Source organism: Haemaphysalis longicornis, unplaced genomic scaffold (genome assembly GCF_048455015.1).
Source record: "Haemaphysalis longicornis isolate Haplotype H1 unplaced genomic scaffold, Haemaphysalis longicornis Haplotype H1 scaffold_2, whole genome shotgun sequence".
In the NCBI taxonomy this organism is placed as follows: domain Eukaryota; kingdom Metazoa; phylum Arthropoda; class Arachnida; order Ixodida; family Ixodidae; genus Haemaphysalis; species Haemaphysalis longicornis.
The window spans coordinates 182,393,798-182,412,451 of record NW_027526295.1 but is presented as its reverse complement, the minus strand read 5'-3'; the positions used below and the strand labels follow the sequence as shown (position 1 = coordinate 182,412,451).

The 18,654-nt window shown below is 50.3% G+C and overlaps 1 protein-coding gene across 2 annotated transcripts in view; it reads left to right on the top strand.

The window, feature by feature from the left end:
- LOC144169609 (uncharacterized) overlaps positions 1-17,736 on the top strand; it is a 28,326-nt gene extending 10,590 nt beyond the window's left edge. Inside the window, exons 1-3 of one of the 2 annotated variants that reach the window (XM_077698857.1) lie at positions 3,658-3,883; positions 12,882-13,128; positions 17,150-17,736. In XM_077698857.1, the coding sequence (XP_077554983.1) occupies positions 3,853-3,883; positions 12,882-13,128; positions 17,150-17,507 (636 nt within the window). In that variant the 5' untranslated portion in view covers positions 3,658-3,852 and the 3' untranslated portion in view covers positions 17,508-17,736. Of the gene's footprint in view, positions 1-3,657; positions 3,884-12,881; positions 13,129-17,149 lie in introns of those variants that run through there. The other variant, XM_077698858.1, reaches the window with a different exon arrangement.
- The last annotated feature ends 918 nt before the right edge of the window (positions 17,737-18,654 follow it).

Here is an 18,654-nt window from a genome sequence, read left to right as displayed (position 1 = left end):
TGATACCTTACACGCCTTAGCCTCACCAGTTTCACTTTACACCCAATCTAATGTGGTCATTATTCTGTATTAAGGGGCGCTCCCCAGTCAATTCAGCTAATTCATTTGAAACAGCAGAAAGGACAGCCCCCGCCCCCATTTCCCCCCGGCTCTCACCTCTTCCTCTGTGACCCCTAGTATATCAAGCCGTTAACAGTAGCAGGCGAACAACCAGCACGCCAGCGCCGCCTTGTGCTTTCCCACCACCCTTTCCCACGCTCTTAGTGGATCCGTCAGGAGGAAAAGTTAAGACAACCCTTTTTTATGACCTCACCCAGTCAATTATCACTCACGCGCCCAGCCGCGAAAATTAGGTATACAGCAAGTGCTTATGACTATGAAAATTCAACAAGAAACTAAAAAAAATCAGACACCCCCTCCCTCCCAACCGATCATGCAGATCGCGATTGGTGCCGTACCCGCAGGTAACCTGAATTCCGAGCCCACAGTGACGCATGACACTTAACAGCCAACCATAGCTGCCTGCTAGGCTACTCATATGTACTCAAACTCAAAATGGACTCAAAACTCATATGTACTCAGAACTCAAAATGTACTCAAAACTCAATATGTACTCAAACTCAAAATGTACTCAGAACTCAAAATGGACTCAAACTCAAAATGGACTCAAACTCAAAGTGTACTCAGAACTCAAAATGGACTCAAACTCAAAATGCACTCAGAACTCAAAATGGACTCAAACTCAAAATGTATTCAGAACTCAAAATGGACTCAGAATTCACTAGGTGTCAGGCGTACTCAAACTCAATCGGACTCAGACTCAGTCGGAATCACTCGGCTCAAACTCACTTAAGCTCAAACTCACCATGCTACACTAGCCTCGCGCTCACTCAAACTCAAACTCACGCGTGAGTTTGAGTCCAAATGAGTCTGAGTGAGTGGACTCATGAGTTAGTTCGCCGACCTCTGTATCAGAGTATCTTTTATGTGTTTTTTGTTCCGCGAGCGAACCAACAATAAGGCGACGAAAAATCGTCTGCTCCAAATCGTCTGCTCCTAGTTGCCACGGCCCATAGCTCCGCCGTGCTTGTAAGGCGTCACATCCGGGTGTTCGCTTTTAGCCAATCAGGGCTCGCTCAAAAGGGACACTTTTGAAAGGGACACAAAAGGGACAAAACACGGGAATACCGCCCCAGAACTGCGGAGCGCGCTGAGGGTCAAGTCCGGGCGAGTTCGCAGCTGCTGTGTCGGAGTTTTAAATGCAGAGCATTTCTTTAACTCACGATGTCCCCCGTTCTAGGCGTCCGTAGTAGTCCGCATCACTCGCCTCGACATGCCCGGCTCAGACGTTTCGCTATCGGCGCGATCAACATTCGATAGCGCGTCCAGGCACGTTTCAAGGACACTCTCTCCCCTCTCTCGGACTCAACGTGCGCCGAGGCTGCAATTTTACTGCTGACGAGCGCTCTCTCGTCAGCAGTTGCCACAAGTGCAACAACATTAACGTAACGCAAACTACTTAACGTCGTGCGCCCCCGGAAATGCTCTGCATTTGATCGTGCCCCTCGCGAGGGGGATGTTTCACTGCGTCGCCATGCGAACAGTTTGCCACGCTTTAGTTTCAGTTCCGTATCTCCCCGCCGCGGCCGTGGAGAGAAGGCGGCCGGCCGCGACTCTCGCCACCGCGGCGCTGCGGTTTCGAGTTGCGCTAGGAAAGCGAGAGTCGTCTGCTAGCGGGGAGCGGAACGCGTTCCGCTCGGCATCTCCGGTCTTCGCCACTTCTGGCTGCGCACTGCAGAAGAAATAATTTTTTCTATCATAGGCTTCTACATTACCATCGTTACCACTGGTGCGCCTAGCTCATTTAAATCGATGTAGTTTGACTCTTCTCACTGCAGCAGTTTCACCATTGCTACAATCGCAGCCGAGCCGCTCTGGTCTCCGCAATTAATCATAGCCACGTCGTGCTCAATTCTCGGTATGGCCCGCTCATATATCGGCGCGTATCATTCCACGCACGAGGCTATATTTTTTATTTGCGATAGAATTCCCATTGGCATAAAAATAACACATTTACAGCTAGGGATGGGCACCCGTCTCTCGAAGGAAGTCAAGGCGGTGGTAGGGTCCCCAGAGCCACCGCTGGAGGTTGGGGGGTCTTCCAGGATGGAGGCCGGTGCCTCTCAGGTGTCGCTTTCTGGCCGAGTCCAATTAAGGACACGCCCATATTAGATGGTCCGCATCAGCTTGTTCGGCAGGAGCTGTGTAGAAGGGGCAAGTGTCATAAAACGGGGCATCATAGCGTGGTGGCCACGCCCGGGTCACAGCAGTTGAAAGCGCCACTCCAACGCGAAGTCTGCGCAGCAAAACCTCTTCCCAGAGAGCAAGTCTACTCGGGAGGTACGTTCCACACGGTGGGATGAGGGCACGTGTGGCGCGACGCAGATCGTCCTTCCGTTAAAGTTTTCTATTGGACCGGCTGTTAACATGGGCAGCGGCCGAGGAATATACGTAGGGTGAGAAGCCCTATCCGCTGCAATGTGAGCGGTGAGCGTATTTCGCCGAACCCACAACCGCCTGAGAGGGCAGGGGTACGTGTCCCTTGAAATAGAGCTTGACGCTACAACCCGCTCGCCATCATCATCGTCTCGTTATCATCATCATCCGCCTTTCTAACGTATGCCAAGACCTTCCCGTCCAGGGAGTCAATTGAGTAAAGCACGTTTGCGTTGTAGCTCCAATTTCATATATGTGCCGCGGTGGCCCGCTTTTCTGATGGAGGAGAAAAGAGAAAACACCCGTGTGTCGATATTTCGGCGCACGTCATCCTCATGTGGTCCAAATTATTCCGGAGCCATCCGCTATGGCGCGCCTCATAGCCCGGGTGCAGCGTTGGCGCGCTAAACCTATTAACAGTCGCTTCACACGGGTGCATGCACCGGAGGCTTGCTCGAAGCAGCTTCAGGTTTGGTATGTGGTGCGCGTCACGTGCTAGTGGAACGATTTCAGTGCGACGTTATTTGGTATCAGGTTAGAACCCCTGTCAGGTTACGCAATGGTGTACGGACGGGGTTAGGTCCTGGCTGTACAACTTCGAGCAGATGTCATCACCGGACGGCTCCAGATATTTGCTACCTTTCATTGTGCGGCCGCGTGCTCTGGCTCCTTCTCAAGCCAAATAATGGATAAACGTCGGCACGATGCACTCAATCGATGTTCGGTGCAGCGAAGCGAAAGAGATGAATCGGTAGTTGGCGATATTATAGTCCCCGCTGTCTGCATAGCTTCGTCATCCCAACACGCCACCAAGGCCTTACAAAAAAGGGTGATATACTGTGAACGATAATACCAGATGAGGGTAGTTCCCCTTTCCTTTTTAATTTCTCGGCAGTAGTATACAAAACAGAACCAGCCTCCACCTCCCTTCTCCCCTGTTACACATACGCAGCACCCGTTCTTAACAGTACTATCGAAGAAAAGGCAGCTGCAAAAAAAAAAAAAAAAAAAAGTAGCCCATCAGCGATTTGGACCCCACGAAAGGGAGGGTCATATCGCTTGGCCAGCTTTTCCGGTGCCCGTTGTCTTCCTCGTCGTCGCGACGGCTGGCGTGGGGCGCAAAGGAATGGGGGCGCACCCATCACCACCACTATCGCGCAGCCTGGCGGCCTGGCGGGAGGCGCGTGACCGAAACAGTGGGCCACGGGCGCAGACGGCACCAGCTTGTGCGCGGGCAGTGACGGTGGACTGGACCGCTCAGGAACACAGGCGTCCGTTGCGTGCCGCAAAAAGCCCGCCTGACACCCGGTTAACAGCAGCGCGTCACCTGCATCACCGTCGGTGCCCTCCAACGCAATGGCTGCCAGTCCGGCGACGCGACAGAAAGGTACGATCGCTATTAAGTTCAGTCATGTTACGCGTAAGCTTACTAATGGGCGTGAGTATAGTTAGCCGTGACTTCCGCTATCCGCGGCCGCTACCAGTTCTACGCTGTAGCGTTGCGACGCCTACAGCGGATCCGTATGAAAACCACGAGACGGTCGAGCCTGCGCAAGTTCTTAGTGGGAAAATGTGGAGCATATGCTTGAGCATTCACTTCGTCTTCAGAAGCGATGTCCAAGACAATGACAACCAATTTATTTTTTTGTGTTTGTTTGCCGTACCTGAACGTTTTGTGGGTGACTTGGCGAGGCAGCGAGGTTTCGGCGGTGCTACGATTTTTTTCAAGCAATGTACGGGGCCAAATTGCAAGCCGGTGTTTACTGAGCTGCGTAATTTCGAGCATGGTTGGAAGAGTTAAACGGAGGAAAAAACATAGAGTGCAGATTATCGTCGTGTCGCTTTGGACACGTATTCCATGTTCGCTTGTAGTAGGCGGTACGGCCCCGTAGATGCCAGCAGGCTAACATCTATGTGCGAACTTGCAGTTGTCACTTTTACTGTAATAAGTAATATGTTGCACTAATTTTTGGGCTACACTAATTATAAAGAGCTTCTTGCTACGGTAATGAAGACGAGTAATTCATCACGCGTGTGTTGACGTTGGGGTGAAATGCGCCATAGCTAACGCAATTGTTAGGAGACGGCCCCTCGTTTCCCGAGTTGGCCCCGGTTGGGAAGAGTGCCCTCAAGAAGAAAGACCACGGCAGTGTGAGGGGAATTGATGAGTCATTTCTTGGTTCGCCTACAGAATATGCCAGCGAAAAGATAAGCTGTTGGGTCCGCGACCCCGACAAGCTAGGAGGAATGCGGGAGTCGCAGGTGGTTCCGATGTAGTTTTGTTGCTACCCCCAAAATGGTCATTTACTGCTCACCAAACGCAAACAGATATCTTTACTTCTGAAAAAAGAAAAGCACTGCTGAGCACGAGTACGCGGGTTCGATTCCCGGCCGCGGCGGCAGTTTTTCTGATAGAGATGAAAAGCAAAAACGCCCATGTGCACGAGATTTCAGCGCACGTTAAGGATCGATCCCCAGGTAGTCAAAATTAATCCGAAGCCCACCCCTACGGCGCACCTCATCGCCTGCATTGCGACTGCGCGTTAAATCCTACAATCAGATAAATCTAGAAAAGAAAGGCACATTTTCTGAAGGTCAACCACCTTAGAAATGAATGACTGCGCCCCCTCTACCCTTTTCGTTCTTTTTTTAATGTGTAACTTTCTCTGCCGAGTCCCCCACAGCCAGGACCGTTTAACGCCCTGCATTTCTACAAAAATGGAGATTTTGCGGAAGTGACACCTATAATTGTTATAATAGCGTAAATGGGGTAATTATTCGGACGGAATTTTCAGAAAACAAGAAAAAATAGAGGAAAGATAGCGAGAATGGCGAACCATGTAATGCCGTGCATTTCCACAAAAAATTCAAATTTGGCGGAAGTGACGCTTTTAATCTGAAGATAATTGATCGCACAGCATTCATAAAAACCAAGAAATTTGCCTGTAAAGCACTCACTCAAGACAAGCGGCAAGAGAATGCTAAGCACAAGCAGACAATGCTCTGAATTTCTGCAGATTCTTTTACTGGTTTTCCTTCAGCACGCTGCCATACAGAACATGCAAGCCGCCAGTACCACCAGTACATGCTTCTCTATTAACCCGTCAAGTTTTCTTTTCTTTTTCTTCAATCCCGTAGCCGTTCTATGACCACCCGATCAACCTTGCATGGTCCATGTGGCACGTCCCTTCCAAGGCAAGCGCCACCCAAGCAACCACCGCACGTCCGTCGGCCGGCCACCGTACGTCCAATCCGGCTCTAGCGGACGTCCGTATGACGTCCGTTTAGTTACGATGGACGTACCATGTACAGGCGGGGACTTAATTTTGCAGACCACGCGAGCGCGTGGCAAACGCCACCGATGGGCGGTCAGGAGCCCCGGCGCCTGTTGTCGAGACAAGCGCGGGGCGCATGCGCGTCCAGTTTTACTCGCAGGCACGCCGATTTCCTCGCTCCCTGAAGCGGTGCTGAGATGGTCACTGAAGCACCGCAGAGTGACGCGTTTGTAGGATTCCTTTCTTTCCGATGGCACATTTGGGGCCTAATGTGACGATTGCACGGGCCTTGGCGCAAGTGCTCCTCGCGTCCTGATAAACACTTTCGTGGAATGTTTTATTTGTTTGTTTTGGGCTTTATCGTTGATGGATGATGAGACTAGCGGCTTGCGAACGGCGTTGCCAAATCAAGCGCGTACGAAGCACAGTCACACGGTACCGCGCTGCGGACAACGAAATGTTAGCTATACGAAAAGCGAACCTTTATTCAAATTGTATATTTTGTAAACTATTTGGCCACTGAACATATATTTCAGCTCGAAAGCAGGCGCCCACCGCTGAAGAAAAGACTGCAGGCGCCTGTGAGAGAGAGAGAGAGAGAGAGAGAGAGAGAGAGAGAGAGAGAGAGAGAGAGAGAGAGAGAGAGAGAGAGAGAGAGAGAGAGAGAGAGAGAGAGAAAGGGGGAGGGAGGGGGAGGGAGGAATATTTGTCCAACATGGTTTTTTAAACAGAGGTGGAGCCTCTTCACCAATCTCAGACGGCACGTCTGGGAAGGAGCTGCGCAGAACGGTCTCACACTGCTTCTGCGAAGCACGCAGCACATCCTTCTCCTGGGGGCATTCCCAGATGATATGGCGTAGGCCTGCCCTGCGCCTACATAGCTTACATTCGCTCGCGCAAAGCCCGGGGTAACAGTCACTGTACAGTTCGCGTCAGGCATGTCTGAGGCAAGCCAGCCCGCGGCTTCGGAACATGCTGGTTACACCTGCTGATAGCGGCTGGGTGGTCGGACAGGCTCGGGCCGGTCAGCCTATTCAGGTATACTGCAGGACGATGGCCTCTTCCACTGACCTCCACCCACACCTGTCCTGCGCTGCTTGAGTCCACATTTTACCCCCGAATTTCCTTATTTCATCCCTCTGTAGGATCGATGGACTTCTTTTTCTTCTAGACACATCTCTTGGTATCCATTCCGTTCCCCCCATTGCCCACCGGATGTCGGTTCGTCTCACCACGTGGCTAGCCCAAGTCAATTTCTTTTTCTTTATTTAAACTGTATCTTCCACTCTTATTTTCTCTCTGCTCCAGGTAGCTCGTTCCCTGTCACTGTTATTCGATCCTAACATTATTCGTTCCATGGCCAGTTAATCCGACATATCCCTTCTAGCTGTTTAGTAAGGTGCCAAGTTTCAGTTCCGTATGTAACCACCGGCGGTATGCACTGGCTGTAGATTTTTCTTTTGAGTGACAGAGGTAGCTTACTTTTCATTATTTGGGAGTACTTGCCGGGTGCTCCCTAACCCATACTTGTTCTGCGCCGGATTGCTCTCTCGTGGTTGTGGCCAGCACTAGTCATCTGTGCGAGGTAGTTGTATTCTTTTACTTCTAGCGTTTCCTTTCCTAAGCCGAAGAGGGCGCTTTAAGCCGGCTTATTCTAAGGTCCCTAAAATTACTAAGGTAGCGCCAACTGCTCCCTCCTTCTCCGCTGCCCTCCTCTTTTTTCTTTCCCCTCACCCGCGGCGCCGCGGTCCCTTTAACTCCGTGCCGGTGCCGCCATATTTGTTGGCCACTTGAGAGCAGACGCCCTCGCTACGCTTCAGGGCGCTCGCTGCAGTTTGCTCTTGTTTTCGCCCCGAAATCGCTCTTTGGTAGCATTTATAGGATTTCTAGAGCCCCGTTTTACCAACACGCACTGAGTGATAGGGTTTTGTTTTATATTTTTTGTCTACAAGGGGATATTTGCTGGGCGGATGCCGCTGGCGCATACGCACAGCGCGGTTTTTGTTTACGTGTGCGGCATTCTGTAACACCTCAGGATAGCTAGTGAATGCGAAAGGATCGAGCGTGGACATTTGAAACTGCTCTGTTACGGTAGTTCCGTTCTTGCATTCGCGTGACTGTGGTCGTGCAATCACTGCACAGAGGTCTTGCGCACGGTTCGCGGCAGTATACAGAGCGCTTCATTCACAAATGCCGTAGTTCGAGCGCTGCGCTGGCGTCCTTGCACTCGCCTTTCTTACGATAATTGTGAATCCTCAGCGGCGTTCACTCTGCGCCCGCTTTTACTAACGACCTACATCCTACCTTAATTCCGCGCAGTTTAGAGTGCTTTGCCGTTTTTGTAGAAATGCTTCCTTCACCTTCATGTCGTTATAGGCTCCTGTGAGTATAGATTAAAAACATACACATGCTGTTGTGCGTGTGTGCACGTACAGTGACGTGAAAAGCCCCTGCTTCCCCGACTTCACAGCCGGATACACTAAACTGCACTAGCGGCGGTACGTTCATGTGCGAACCGAGTGAAAAACGCAGACTTGTAATTCTGGGAATACGCGCCAGAGAAGACTGCGATCAATCGATCGGGTAAACTGAAATTACAGATTTCTGGCCTCTTATTTCTCATACGAACCAGAGATCGAGTCCCTCTAGGTACAAATTATGTAACTAGTTACTGCAGTTAATTAATCATTCAATACGTTTTTTCACCGGGCGCGGTCATTTACAGCCGTTATTAATGGAGGCGCCTGGACAGAATTGTTTTGTGCTGGGATATATTCTGGCATATTTGTACATTGCACTAACACAGGGATACACCCGAAAGAAATTCGGAAGAGGACCAATGTCACGATGATTATCAAGAGAAAACAATAAATCACAAAAATGAATTGGTGCCACCAAATAGATATTTTATTGGAACAAACGTCCGTAATGACGTCGTGCAGGTGGCTTGTGCTGCTGACGTGGCTTCCCGTGAGAAAAAATGTTGGGAGTGGCATTTGGGTTTAGTTTTTTTAACGCCAAGCTTCTCCAATATCCGTTGCTCAAATTGATCCGTGAAATAATCCTATTGAGAAGGGAAAAAAATGTCGCCACCGAGTTTATGATGCGCCACAAACACTCCGCAAATATAGGCAATAATGCATTGCAGAAGGGAGTTAGTGACCGTTCTACCGAAGCATGGTCAAATTCGTGTTCGCGCATCTGCTCAGTGCCGCGTCCGCTCAACTCGCTACACTAAACCCGTTTAGCAAGCGCTTTGCTGGACAAAAATACGTCTGCTGAAAATAATATAGTCGCCCAGTGTGTTTTGGTTCAAATCGCAATGACTGGATACGCTGCGCCATTGACTAATAAGATGAAGTAAGCGCGCACACTGCAAATGTACGGCATCACGTGTAATGCAAACGTAAGTTGTAATTAACCTTCCTCTGTGCATACACGGAAGAAAGGGCGTACAGCCGTTACGGTGCGAATACGCATTTGAAGTGCTCATTCAAACGTGCGCGAATTTAATAAAGCGATAACAGAAATTGCGAATCAAACGTACGTCAACGGCGCGGTCACTATATTAGCTGGCCTTAAATTGTTTCACCTAGCCGCAATTTTTTTTTTCTCGCAACAGCCTCAATTTGCGCCGCACCGACCAAGCCCATATTACGCAGCAAATCACTCCAATGTCATAACAACGGGATTATAATACCACCCGGGTCGCTAACACACAAAACATGACTTCACGCCAAAAATAACGTAACGCACTCGGAACGCACACGATACATGGTCAGACACAAGCTGCCGTCGGCCGAAACAAGCATGAATTCAGGTGAACAATTCTCGCGTCACGAAAACCTTACGGCAACTGACTGAACATGCTACGCCGCTGAAGTTAAGCGCGCACATGACAAATACACGGCCTCTTATCCAAAGCAAAGCTTACGACGGGACGAACTCGGCGCTGCGCACAATGCCTACTCAGAACAAAGCGTGGACGACGGTCGCGAAGGGAATACGCATTTCTTCGTAAGTGACCGCTCAAGCTCGCGCAGAATTTAACAGAGCAAGAACAAACTGGCAGCGTCGGCCTGAAGTATGCCTGTTCAAATCTATGCAACCAAACTTATCTCCTTTCTGCGTCGCGTTTCCCGGACGGAATAACGAAGTCTTGTGCCCTGCCTGACGATAGTCGCGCTGCTTAAGGCACAACACATCGCACCGAGAAGCAACATAAAACGACACCGGTGCGACATTTTTTCGAAACGAGCAGCTAATTCTTACTTTGCTGTTAGCTGGCGCCTACGATAAAGCCGGTACTGAAGCTCGGTGTCTCGGAAGCCAGCAATGGCGTCGCAGCGGCGGCGTTGCGCAATGTCACAGCCGGCGAGGCATCGGCGAGGCGACCCGGCGGCGGAGCAAAAAAAAAAAAAAAAAAAACCACGTGACTTTTCCTTTGGTCAATGGCGCGTGGCGTTCGCCGGCGAAAAAGAAAATTGCAAAAAACGAAGTAGGAAAGGAGCGCGGGCGAGGGTGAAAGGCGGCGAGATCTAAAGATGGCGCTACCTTAGTAATTTTAGGGACCTTAGCTTATTCCTCATTGCTTTAGAGTTATTCATTTATTTTTGGCCCCACGGCCATGCTTTCTGATTGCAGTGCCAGATTTTTTGCAGGTGTTCTGCAGTCTCTCAGTAAGACTATGTCGTGCGCAAACCTCAGGTGACTCAAGTATTCTCCGTTTATCCGTAATCCTGTGTTTTCCCAAGCTTTCTGAATACCCCCTCCAGACACACGCTGTGAACAGTATGTCATCTCCCTGTCTTACTCCCTTTCGTATCGGGAATTTATCGCTTTGATTGTGAAGTGTTATCATGCCAGTGCATTCCTTTTCTTCTAGAAGCCGTATGTAGGTCTCTATTTCCTGGTCTTTTAGCGCTTCTAGCACGGCTGCGGTGAGTACGGAATCAAACGCTTCATCATAATGTATAAATTCCATCTAAAGGGGTTTAGTGTGCACTGCGGATTTTTCTATCACTTCATTGACGACATGGATGTGATTCATGGCTGAGTACCCTTTCCTAAAAACAGCCTGCTTTCTGGGTTGGGAATCCAGGCTGTCGCCTATGCGGCTAACTATAACTATGGTAAACAGCTTAATTGTATGTTTGTAATTCTTGAGGTCCTTGGGATCTCCCTTCTTATAAATCAGAATTACGTGGCGTTTTTCCAAGCTATCGTGTGGCGAACCTTGGTGTGGACTGGCATAGGAGTGGCGTTTGGTGGCGGTTTTGCTGACTTGAGGCGTTGTGATACGTGTTGTTAATGTGGCGTCACTCCAGATCAAGAGGCCTTCAGTCTTTAGGGGGTAGGGGTGTGGGAATCGTGGAGAACCGTGACCCGCGATCCAGAGCCGGTGGGCGCTTCGGGAGAGACAGGAGAGACGTGTTGCGCTAAAACTGGCCCGGCGGTACGCTGGTTCGTCGGCGCCCCCGAGATATGGCACCTCTGGTCTGTGTGCGGCAAGCGCGCTGGCGGCGCGAACATGTGCTCGCGGAAGACAGAGAGATCGGAGGTCCGGTTGGGCGACATCGATGGACTGCGGCTGCGGCGTTCCAAGTATCTCTGGTGGGGAGTTCGTTGTTGCTTGCATTGAGTGCCTGCCTCCCGTTCGCGATCACGGCCAAGACGGCGTGATTCGCGAGCGCCGTACGTCGAGCTTTGTGCTCGCATGCTTTGGGAGTTCCCTAAAAATGGCTACAGCTTAGCTCAGCTAACCTTGGATATGCAAAGCAAAAGCTTGGCTTAGTCTGGTTGAGTCTTGAATTAGCTGTATTGCCGACCACGTCTCAAAGCCATTCGGTTCCGTGCAACGCTCACAGGAGGAGGCCGGGCGAACGCGGCGTTCCTTTTCGCCGGGCACGAGACGAGTCACGTTGCCCGAAACTACCCAGCGCCGCATGCATGCGAGGCTGCAGGAGTGGCCGGCTGTTTCGGCCGCAGCGCCGGTGGCGACCGCTGTTGGCGCGCGATGCGCTTCGAGGGGTGTGCACATGTCGCCAGAGGTGTCTCCCGTCAAAGGGTGACCTTGCGCATCCTCCACGAAATCGCTGGACGAAAGTAGTAAAAATTTGCTTCGGCCACGGAGCAAGAATATCTAGGAGGTGAAACGGCCAATTGCGGCACGGGCGAGCGACCAGATAATGTCACAATGAAAGCCAAAGCCGACTGCCTAGCTTGGTAGCTGCGACGGCGAAGGAGACGGTAGCGGCACGTGAAGGACGAACTGATAGCGGCCGCAATTCATTCCGCAGCTGCGTAGTGCAATGCCGACCGCTGTGGCCGCGCAGTTTCTTCACCCGCGGCAGATGCCGCTAACTTAACGTCTGACAAGAACTTGTGACATTATCTGGCCGCGCTAGGAAGCTTCGTTTCCCCTGTTATCTTATTCTTGCTCCGTGGTTTCGGCACTATTGTCCACTGTGTTCTCGTATCGGCGAACCTCGCTGGGCTACTGTAGTTGCGAGAGGCCACGTGGCTGACACGCCAGGATCTGGCGTGGTGGCCTACGCCGGAGCACTGGCTAGGTCGAACCCCACATATTCCACATGTTTTGGCATTTCCTTTCAGCACTTTCATCACCGCAGCGGCTGATGCTGAATCAAATGCTCTGTAGTATCTATAACTTTAAGGTAAAGAAGCTTATTGTACCAGGCTTATACCATAACCAGGTTGTTGGCAAGAATGTGATCCATTGGCGCCTGGCTTCGACGGAATTTCTACACATGCACAATGTATCAGTCATTTCACAGAGCAAGTGTTGCCCATAAACTTCACGGAAGTTGCCCGCTGCTTTGCTTAAAGTTCTCTAGCAGAGCTGATGCTGTCGCTTGTAACTGAGCGGAGATAGGGCCCTGGTGCCTCAATGTGTACCTCCTGCGCTAGCATCGAGGCACCCTAAGCGGACAACCTCTCCTGGTAGGGTGGCCGGTATATTACACGACCGGTGCCCCCGCAGCTGGCGTCGGTCGACTGCAGGGTACCATACAGGGACCGCTGTCCTGTTGCATTGCCCAATCTTTAACAAATGGAGATGCTGCAAAACGGTCATCTTGCGCGGTGCAGTTCCATCGGCGACGTACACCTACCTGAGTCCCTCATCTCCGCCAGCAGCTTCGCTCCGGCGGACCTCGGTGGCCCCCAGCCCGCTGCCCGCGGCAGTAACGCGCCTGGGGCAGGCGTTGCCGCTCGGCCAGCGCGACGACACGGGCTGCCTCACGTGCCTCTGCTGCCACCGGGTGTTCAGCAGCGAGCAAGACTTCCTCGTCCACCAGCGAGGCCACACGGGCGAGAGGCCCTTCCAGTGCTCCAGGTATACACGTGCGCGCACGCAGCGTTTTTGCCAGGCTCCCCTCCCGAAACGCCGTAATTTACTTCGCACTGGTGTCGGGGCACGTGGTATGAGAAACAGTAAACGCATGTAGGAAAAAGTGTGCGAATGACATCGGTGTCAGCTGGGAGCGCTACGACGCAATGTGGTGATACTGCAAGCATGTGCGGAGAGCGAAAAGTTTATAACGCCCGAAGTAGTGTATGCTGTGGTCCGCATGGGCAGCATCTACCGATAGGGCTGCATGCAGTTGGTGCACAACCATAAATGTCATTATGATTAACAGAGGAGCTGTTTAGGCCGAGCGTTATCCGTCCGTCGCAACAAAAAACTCTTCAGTATGAGGGAAAGTGGCGAGGATGCGAGGAGCTTACGTGTTGGGAGTGCGCGCCTCAAGAAAAAATGTGGTCAGGGAGGTCCCGGGAATCGAACCCGGGACCTTTACGGCGTGAAACCGGAAACCTCACCACTGGAACACCCCAAAAGCCCGAGAGGTACACTAACACGTGCAGCAACAGGAAAGAAAAGGTTGTACTGGCACGCAGCGCGAACTCAACGAGAAAAGGCCGGATAGAATTGTTCACAAGTATTAAAGCCAAATGGGTTAGTTTTGAAGCCTAATAAGCCTAACAATGAATTTAGGCAACGAATTTTGCCCAAGGCGTGCAAAAACCACTCCATCTTGCCTTCCAAGGCAGTCTCATTGTGAGACTGGCAGCAAATGCACATCTAATGCACGCAGGCACGGTAGATACGCAGGCTTATTCGATGACCTGACGTCGCGCCTCAAGGGTCAACCAGCCCCCGCAAGCCGCTTACTACGTCGCAAAGCTCAGCTGTGGAGCGATCTAACGTTAAGCCTTAAACATTTGTGGCACTAAACAACACACTGAAACAGGTAATGCATGCTGCCGTTTAGTACTCTATTCTGCGGTCGTGGCAGCAAAACCGTCAACTTTTACAGTGAAGCTGTCTGACTAGAATCCAGCAGATCGTCTGCGGTTACAGACAGAGCGTAGACCAATTTTCAGCATATGGAAAGCCGCCGCGGTGGTTCACTGGCTAAAAGGCCTTGCGCTGCTGAGCACGAGGTAACGGCTTCGATTCCTGGCCGTAGAGGCCGCTTTTCTGGTGGAGGCGAAAAGCAAAAACGCCCGTGTGTACGAGATTTCAGCTCACATTTAAGATCCCCAGGTGGTCAAAATTAATCCAGACCCCTCCACTACGGCGCGCCTCATCACCTACATTGCATTGGCACGTTAAACCCTCGCGAGGGTTTAACGTGCCAAAAAAAATTCATAGAAAACAAAAGGGTCCAAGGGCCTTCACATTTTCATATAAAACGTCTTGTATTTCCCCCGAGAAGAATTTATGCCCCGCAATGCATTCATGTTTAGACGTGAAGCTGACTTTTTAATGATCAGTGTTAGCTTGGCCTTTGGGAAAATATGGGAAAGCTGGCTTTCCCAAAGGGTGTGTTGCACAGTGAAGTTAGGTCCCAGCTGGCTTACGGTTATAAATTCCCAGCTGGACCCAGCTGGAGAATTTAAAGGGACCCTGCAGCACTCTTTGAGCAGTGCAAGTAAACCTGCGCAACGTTTAGATTACACTGCCAGGAATACCTGAGCCAACTGTTACCCGTGCACGTGTAGCGGTGAGTGCGCAAATCGCCGTGAAAGACTCAAACAAACCAACCGCACTCCCCAATTTACCTCATTACGCACGTCTGGCATGGCCTAAACGACGTCATTACGGCCATGGTTGTCCTATTGGCTGTCGCTGGTCAACTTCGTGGCTTATTTCTCGCATTTCCTGTGAATATCCGCCGTCGTTGGCGCTTAGTACCAACCTCTTCTATGGCACCAGACCGAGAATAGACCCCTCCACGTTGCGGAGAAAAGGAGAGAACTCCCTGGCCTGTGATATAATGAAGGTCACCGAAGAGACCGCTGCGGGCCGCCCTCCGTTCCAGGGGAGAACGTGCACCTTTTGTCGCGTTGTCCGCGGTCAAGTTAAGAAGAGACAATTAGCGCGATTTCTCATCGTGCGTAGTTTCGGTGATAGTGAACGAATTTTCATAATTTTTGCTGCAAGAGATTGCTTTTGGCTTTACCCTAGAAACATTCCGAGTAGCCAATGGTAAGTGCTGCAGGGTCCCTTTAACCACAAACCAGCTGGGACCAGTTTTCATTTTCTCTTGGAAAGTTCCACTTTGTACTCCTGTCCACCGCCTCTTTCCCAAGTCACGTAATCTCCTCACGCGAGGAGAATATGCGAGTCGCGTATTCTCCCAACTTCGGAATACGCGAGGCGCATATTCCCAAGTCGCGTATTCTTAGGCAGGCTTAGGCAGGCAGTCTCTGCTTTTGTTTCGTGGTCTGGCACCTGAGACAGTGCTTCGCACGGTGAAAGCAGATGCTGAAGTCAAGGCTGCCCAGACGTAGCTTTGGTGCATAACCCTCCCCTCCTCCCCCCCCCCCCCTCCTCACCATTAAAACCATTAAAACAGAATTTGACTGCAAGCGTCAGAATGAGCCTAATGCCCACTGCTGCTGTACTACCGTTTAAAAGAGCCATGAAGAGAAAACACAAGTTTGGTTCATTCAAAATATTGCCTCGTTACAATCATACTGACACCACTTTTAACGTAAACTTCGCTCAATTAAGCTACATAATTAGGAAAAAGGGGAATGGCCATGCGACCCACTAGCTCATTTCCCGCAACAGAACCTATGATGTCATACCAGCCAGCTCTGCAATTGGCGGAGGGCGGCAAAAGCGAACACAAATTAGGCAGAGCTTATAAGCTTTCCGAACGAGCTATTTGCGCTGAAATTTAGGGCACATTCTTTTTAAAGCCCCAAGAATGGTGGGACAAACAGTGTAAGTTATGAAAGCACACGTAAACATAGAAGTACCGATGCGTACTGCTGTTTGTACTGCGCGCACTATGCCTGGTTTAGCTGCACAGGACTGCGGGGCTTCGGGGTTGTTTCAGACGACACTGGCCGATTGACGCAAGCGACGATGTCTTACGTGACTGTATTTGTCGGGCGAGCACCATGTTTCACGAAACGATTGCCTCCATGAACAAAACAAGCCAGGTACAAATACGTTCACAAACAAACCAAAGGCACAAAATGGCTTGCCGCGGTGTGGTGGCGCCTTCTAGGTTCACTAACAGTAAACAAGGCCCTGTGATGTCATTGCAGACAAGAAACGCACGATTAAGGGGAAAATCTAAATTTTAACTTAAATTAATTAATTTCTCAGTGAATAAAGCATTGTTTGCATTCGGACAAGCACTGGAGGCACTATAAAACAAGAAATCTTTCTAGTAACACAAACTTGCATTTTGTCTTCATGGCTTATTTAAGTCTTTTTGTCCCGGTGATTCCGAATAAAATCACATTGCTGTAGTCACTCTAGGACATAGAGAACAAAAGAAAACTGGTAGTTTTGGGGGAATTGCCCTTCAAAAAAGAGTTTCACGATATACATCACCATTGTAGCGTTTTAGCAGAGTCGTACGCTACAAAGAAAAAGCCGCAGTGGACACGAAATTATGACGTCGAGGCTAAAAGAACGAGAGGTCCAAGTTGCATTTCCAAGATTGTAAATCTGAATCTGTAAATATTTGCACTGCGGAGCTCCCCTTTTGCTTGTAGGCTCATGTGGTCATAAAATTTAGGAAAACAGGGAAAATATTTTTTCTGCTAAAAAAAACATTTTTCGGCACAAAATAACAATACTCTGCTGAACTTTAATTTCCAGATGTCTTCAATTATTGGCCTCATTAATAAATCAGTAATTACTTGCACTGCGAGCTCTATTTTTCGTTTATGGGCTTAGGGAAGCCGTAGAATTCAGTAGAACGCAGAGATAACATTTTTGTGCTTGAAAAAAGTCTAGACTGAAAATGTTAAACACACGAAGGGGGCGGTAGTGAGCTAAGCCTCGTATTCTAACCGCCCAACCGTTTCTTGTGTTCCTCGGCATGCAGGTGCTTTGAGACGTTTGCGTCCGCATCGGCCCTGCTGCTCCACCGGGGCAGTCTGCACGACAGCCGGTCCCCGTTCCGGTGCACATTCTGTGGGCGGGCCTTTGAAGCGGGCGACGCCTACTCGCGCCACCTGAGCCGCCACAGGCGTGCGGGCATCAGCTTCCGCTGCTCGTGCACGCGACTTTTCCGCACCGACGAGGAGCTCCAGGCCCACCTGCACATGCACGACAGCGGCACGGGACACAAGTGCCCCAGCTGCCACAAGGTCTACGAGTCTCTGCTCGCCCTGGGCGCACACTTTGAGAAGCACGACAAGGGCGGCAAGAAGTCGCTGCTGCGATCCCCACGGCCCCGGTGACTCGCAGTTCCCCTCCTCATGGCACTCTCTGTATTTGCCCTCCTCCTCTACCTTCTGCAGTGCACTAGTCTACATTGTAAAGTTTTGAGAAGCCTACGTTGGTAATCTGAGGCACCAGCAGGCTGTTAGCGTGCTCTTTGAGGCAGCCTTGTTGCTTTCGTGGTGTAGGCTGCTCAAAGTACCCAGCCGACGATTACTTTTTTTTTTCTTCTGCCTATGTGGAACAACGTCAAGAGTGACTTACTGGGTCCAAACCACAGCGAGAAGCCTGCCAACTACACGTCGCCGTCCTTTGGTTTTATACTGTCTCCAGCGGAACGACTGGACGCAAAAGATGTTTTGAAGCAATGTTTGATGACTTTGGTGGGCACGAGTATATGCCAGTGAACGAAATTGTGGTCTCGGCGAGAATGCATTCAGCACTAAAGAATGTCCTGCCAATACACTTGATTTTTTAGCCCTTAGTGTGACCTTTCAATGCATGCTAGAACTTGACTCCATGCGAGATTTGCATGCTAGTTTTACATACAAATAGCACAGTATTTTTGCCAACCCATGTCTGCCTTGTACCTATGACCATGTGTTCAACATAGAAGTGCCTTTGGAGGGTTTTCGTGTGTAGTTGTCCCTTTGTGTACAAGCCGCCAGAGAGGGTTTTTAGAATGTTATTTCTTTGTTATGTCTTTTATCATTATTCAGCACGCGCAACTTGCAAAGTTTTTAATAAAATTGTATCGCAACCTGAATGTCAGTTTGTGCATAAGTATGAATTTAGCACCCCCAGAAACCTTGTCTGAATTCTGCGAAACGTGGAGCCTGCCTGCAGACATGTTTTCATCCATCTTCATTTATAGTTATTACTCACATTTGGTTTGCAGAGAAAAATCTGCACACCTTTAAGACAGGTGCTTACTAATTGGGCAAAAGAAATTCACCGTTATTAGTATGTACACTGTTACCTTGCCACACCACGCCATCAGTCACTGTACCTCACGACCACCCCCAAGACAACCACATGCTCGCATCAACATAAGCCTTGGTCAAGCATGCCACTGGATGCATCCCATAACCAGCACTTAAAATTTTGACAAGTTCACACTACCTCTACGGCAGACACTCCTAACCTGGACGCCTGCTCATTCCGGCA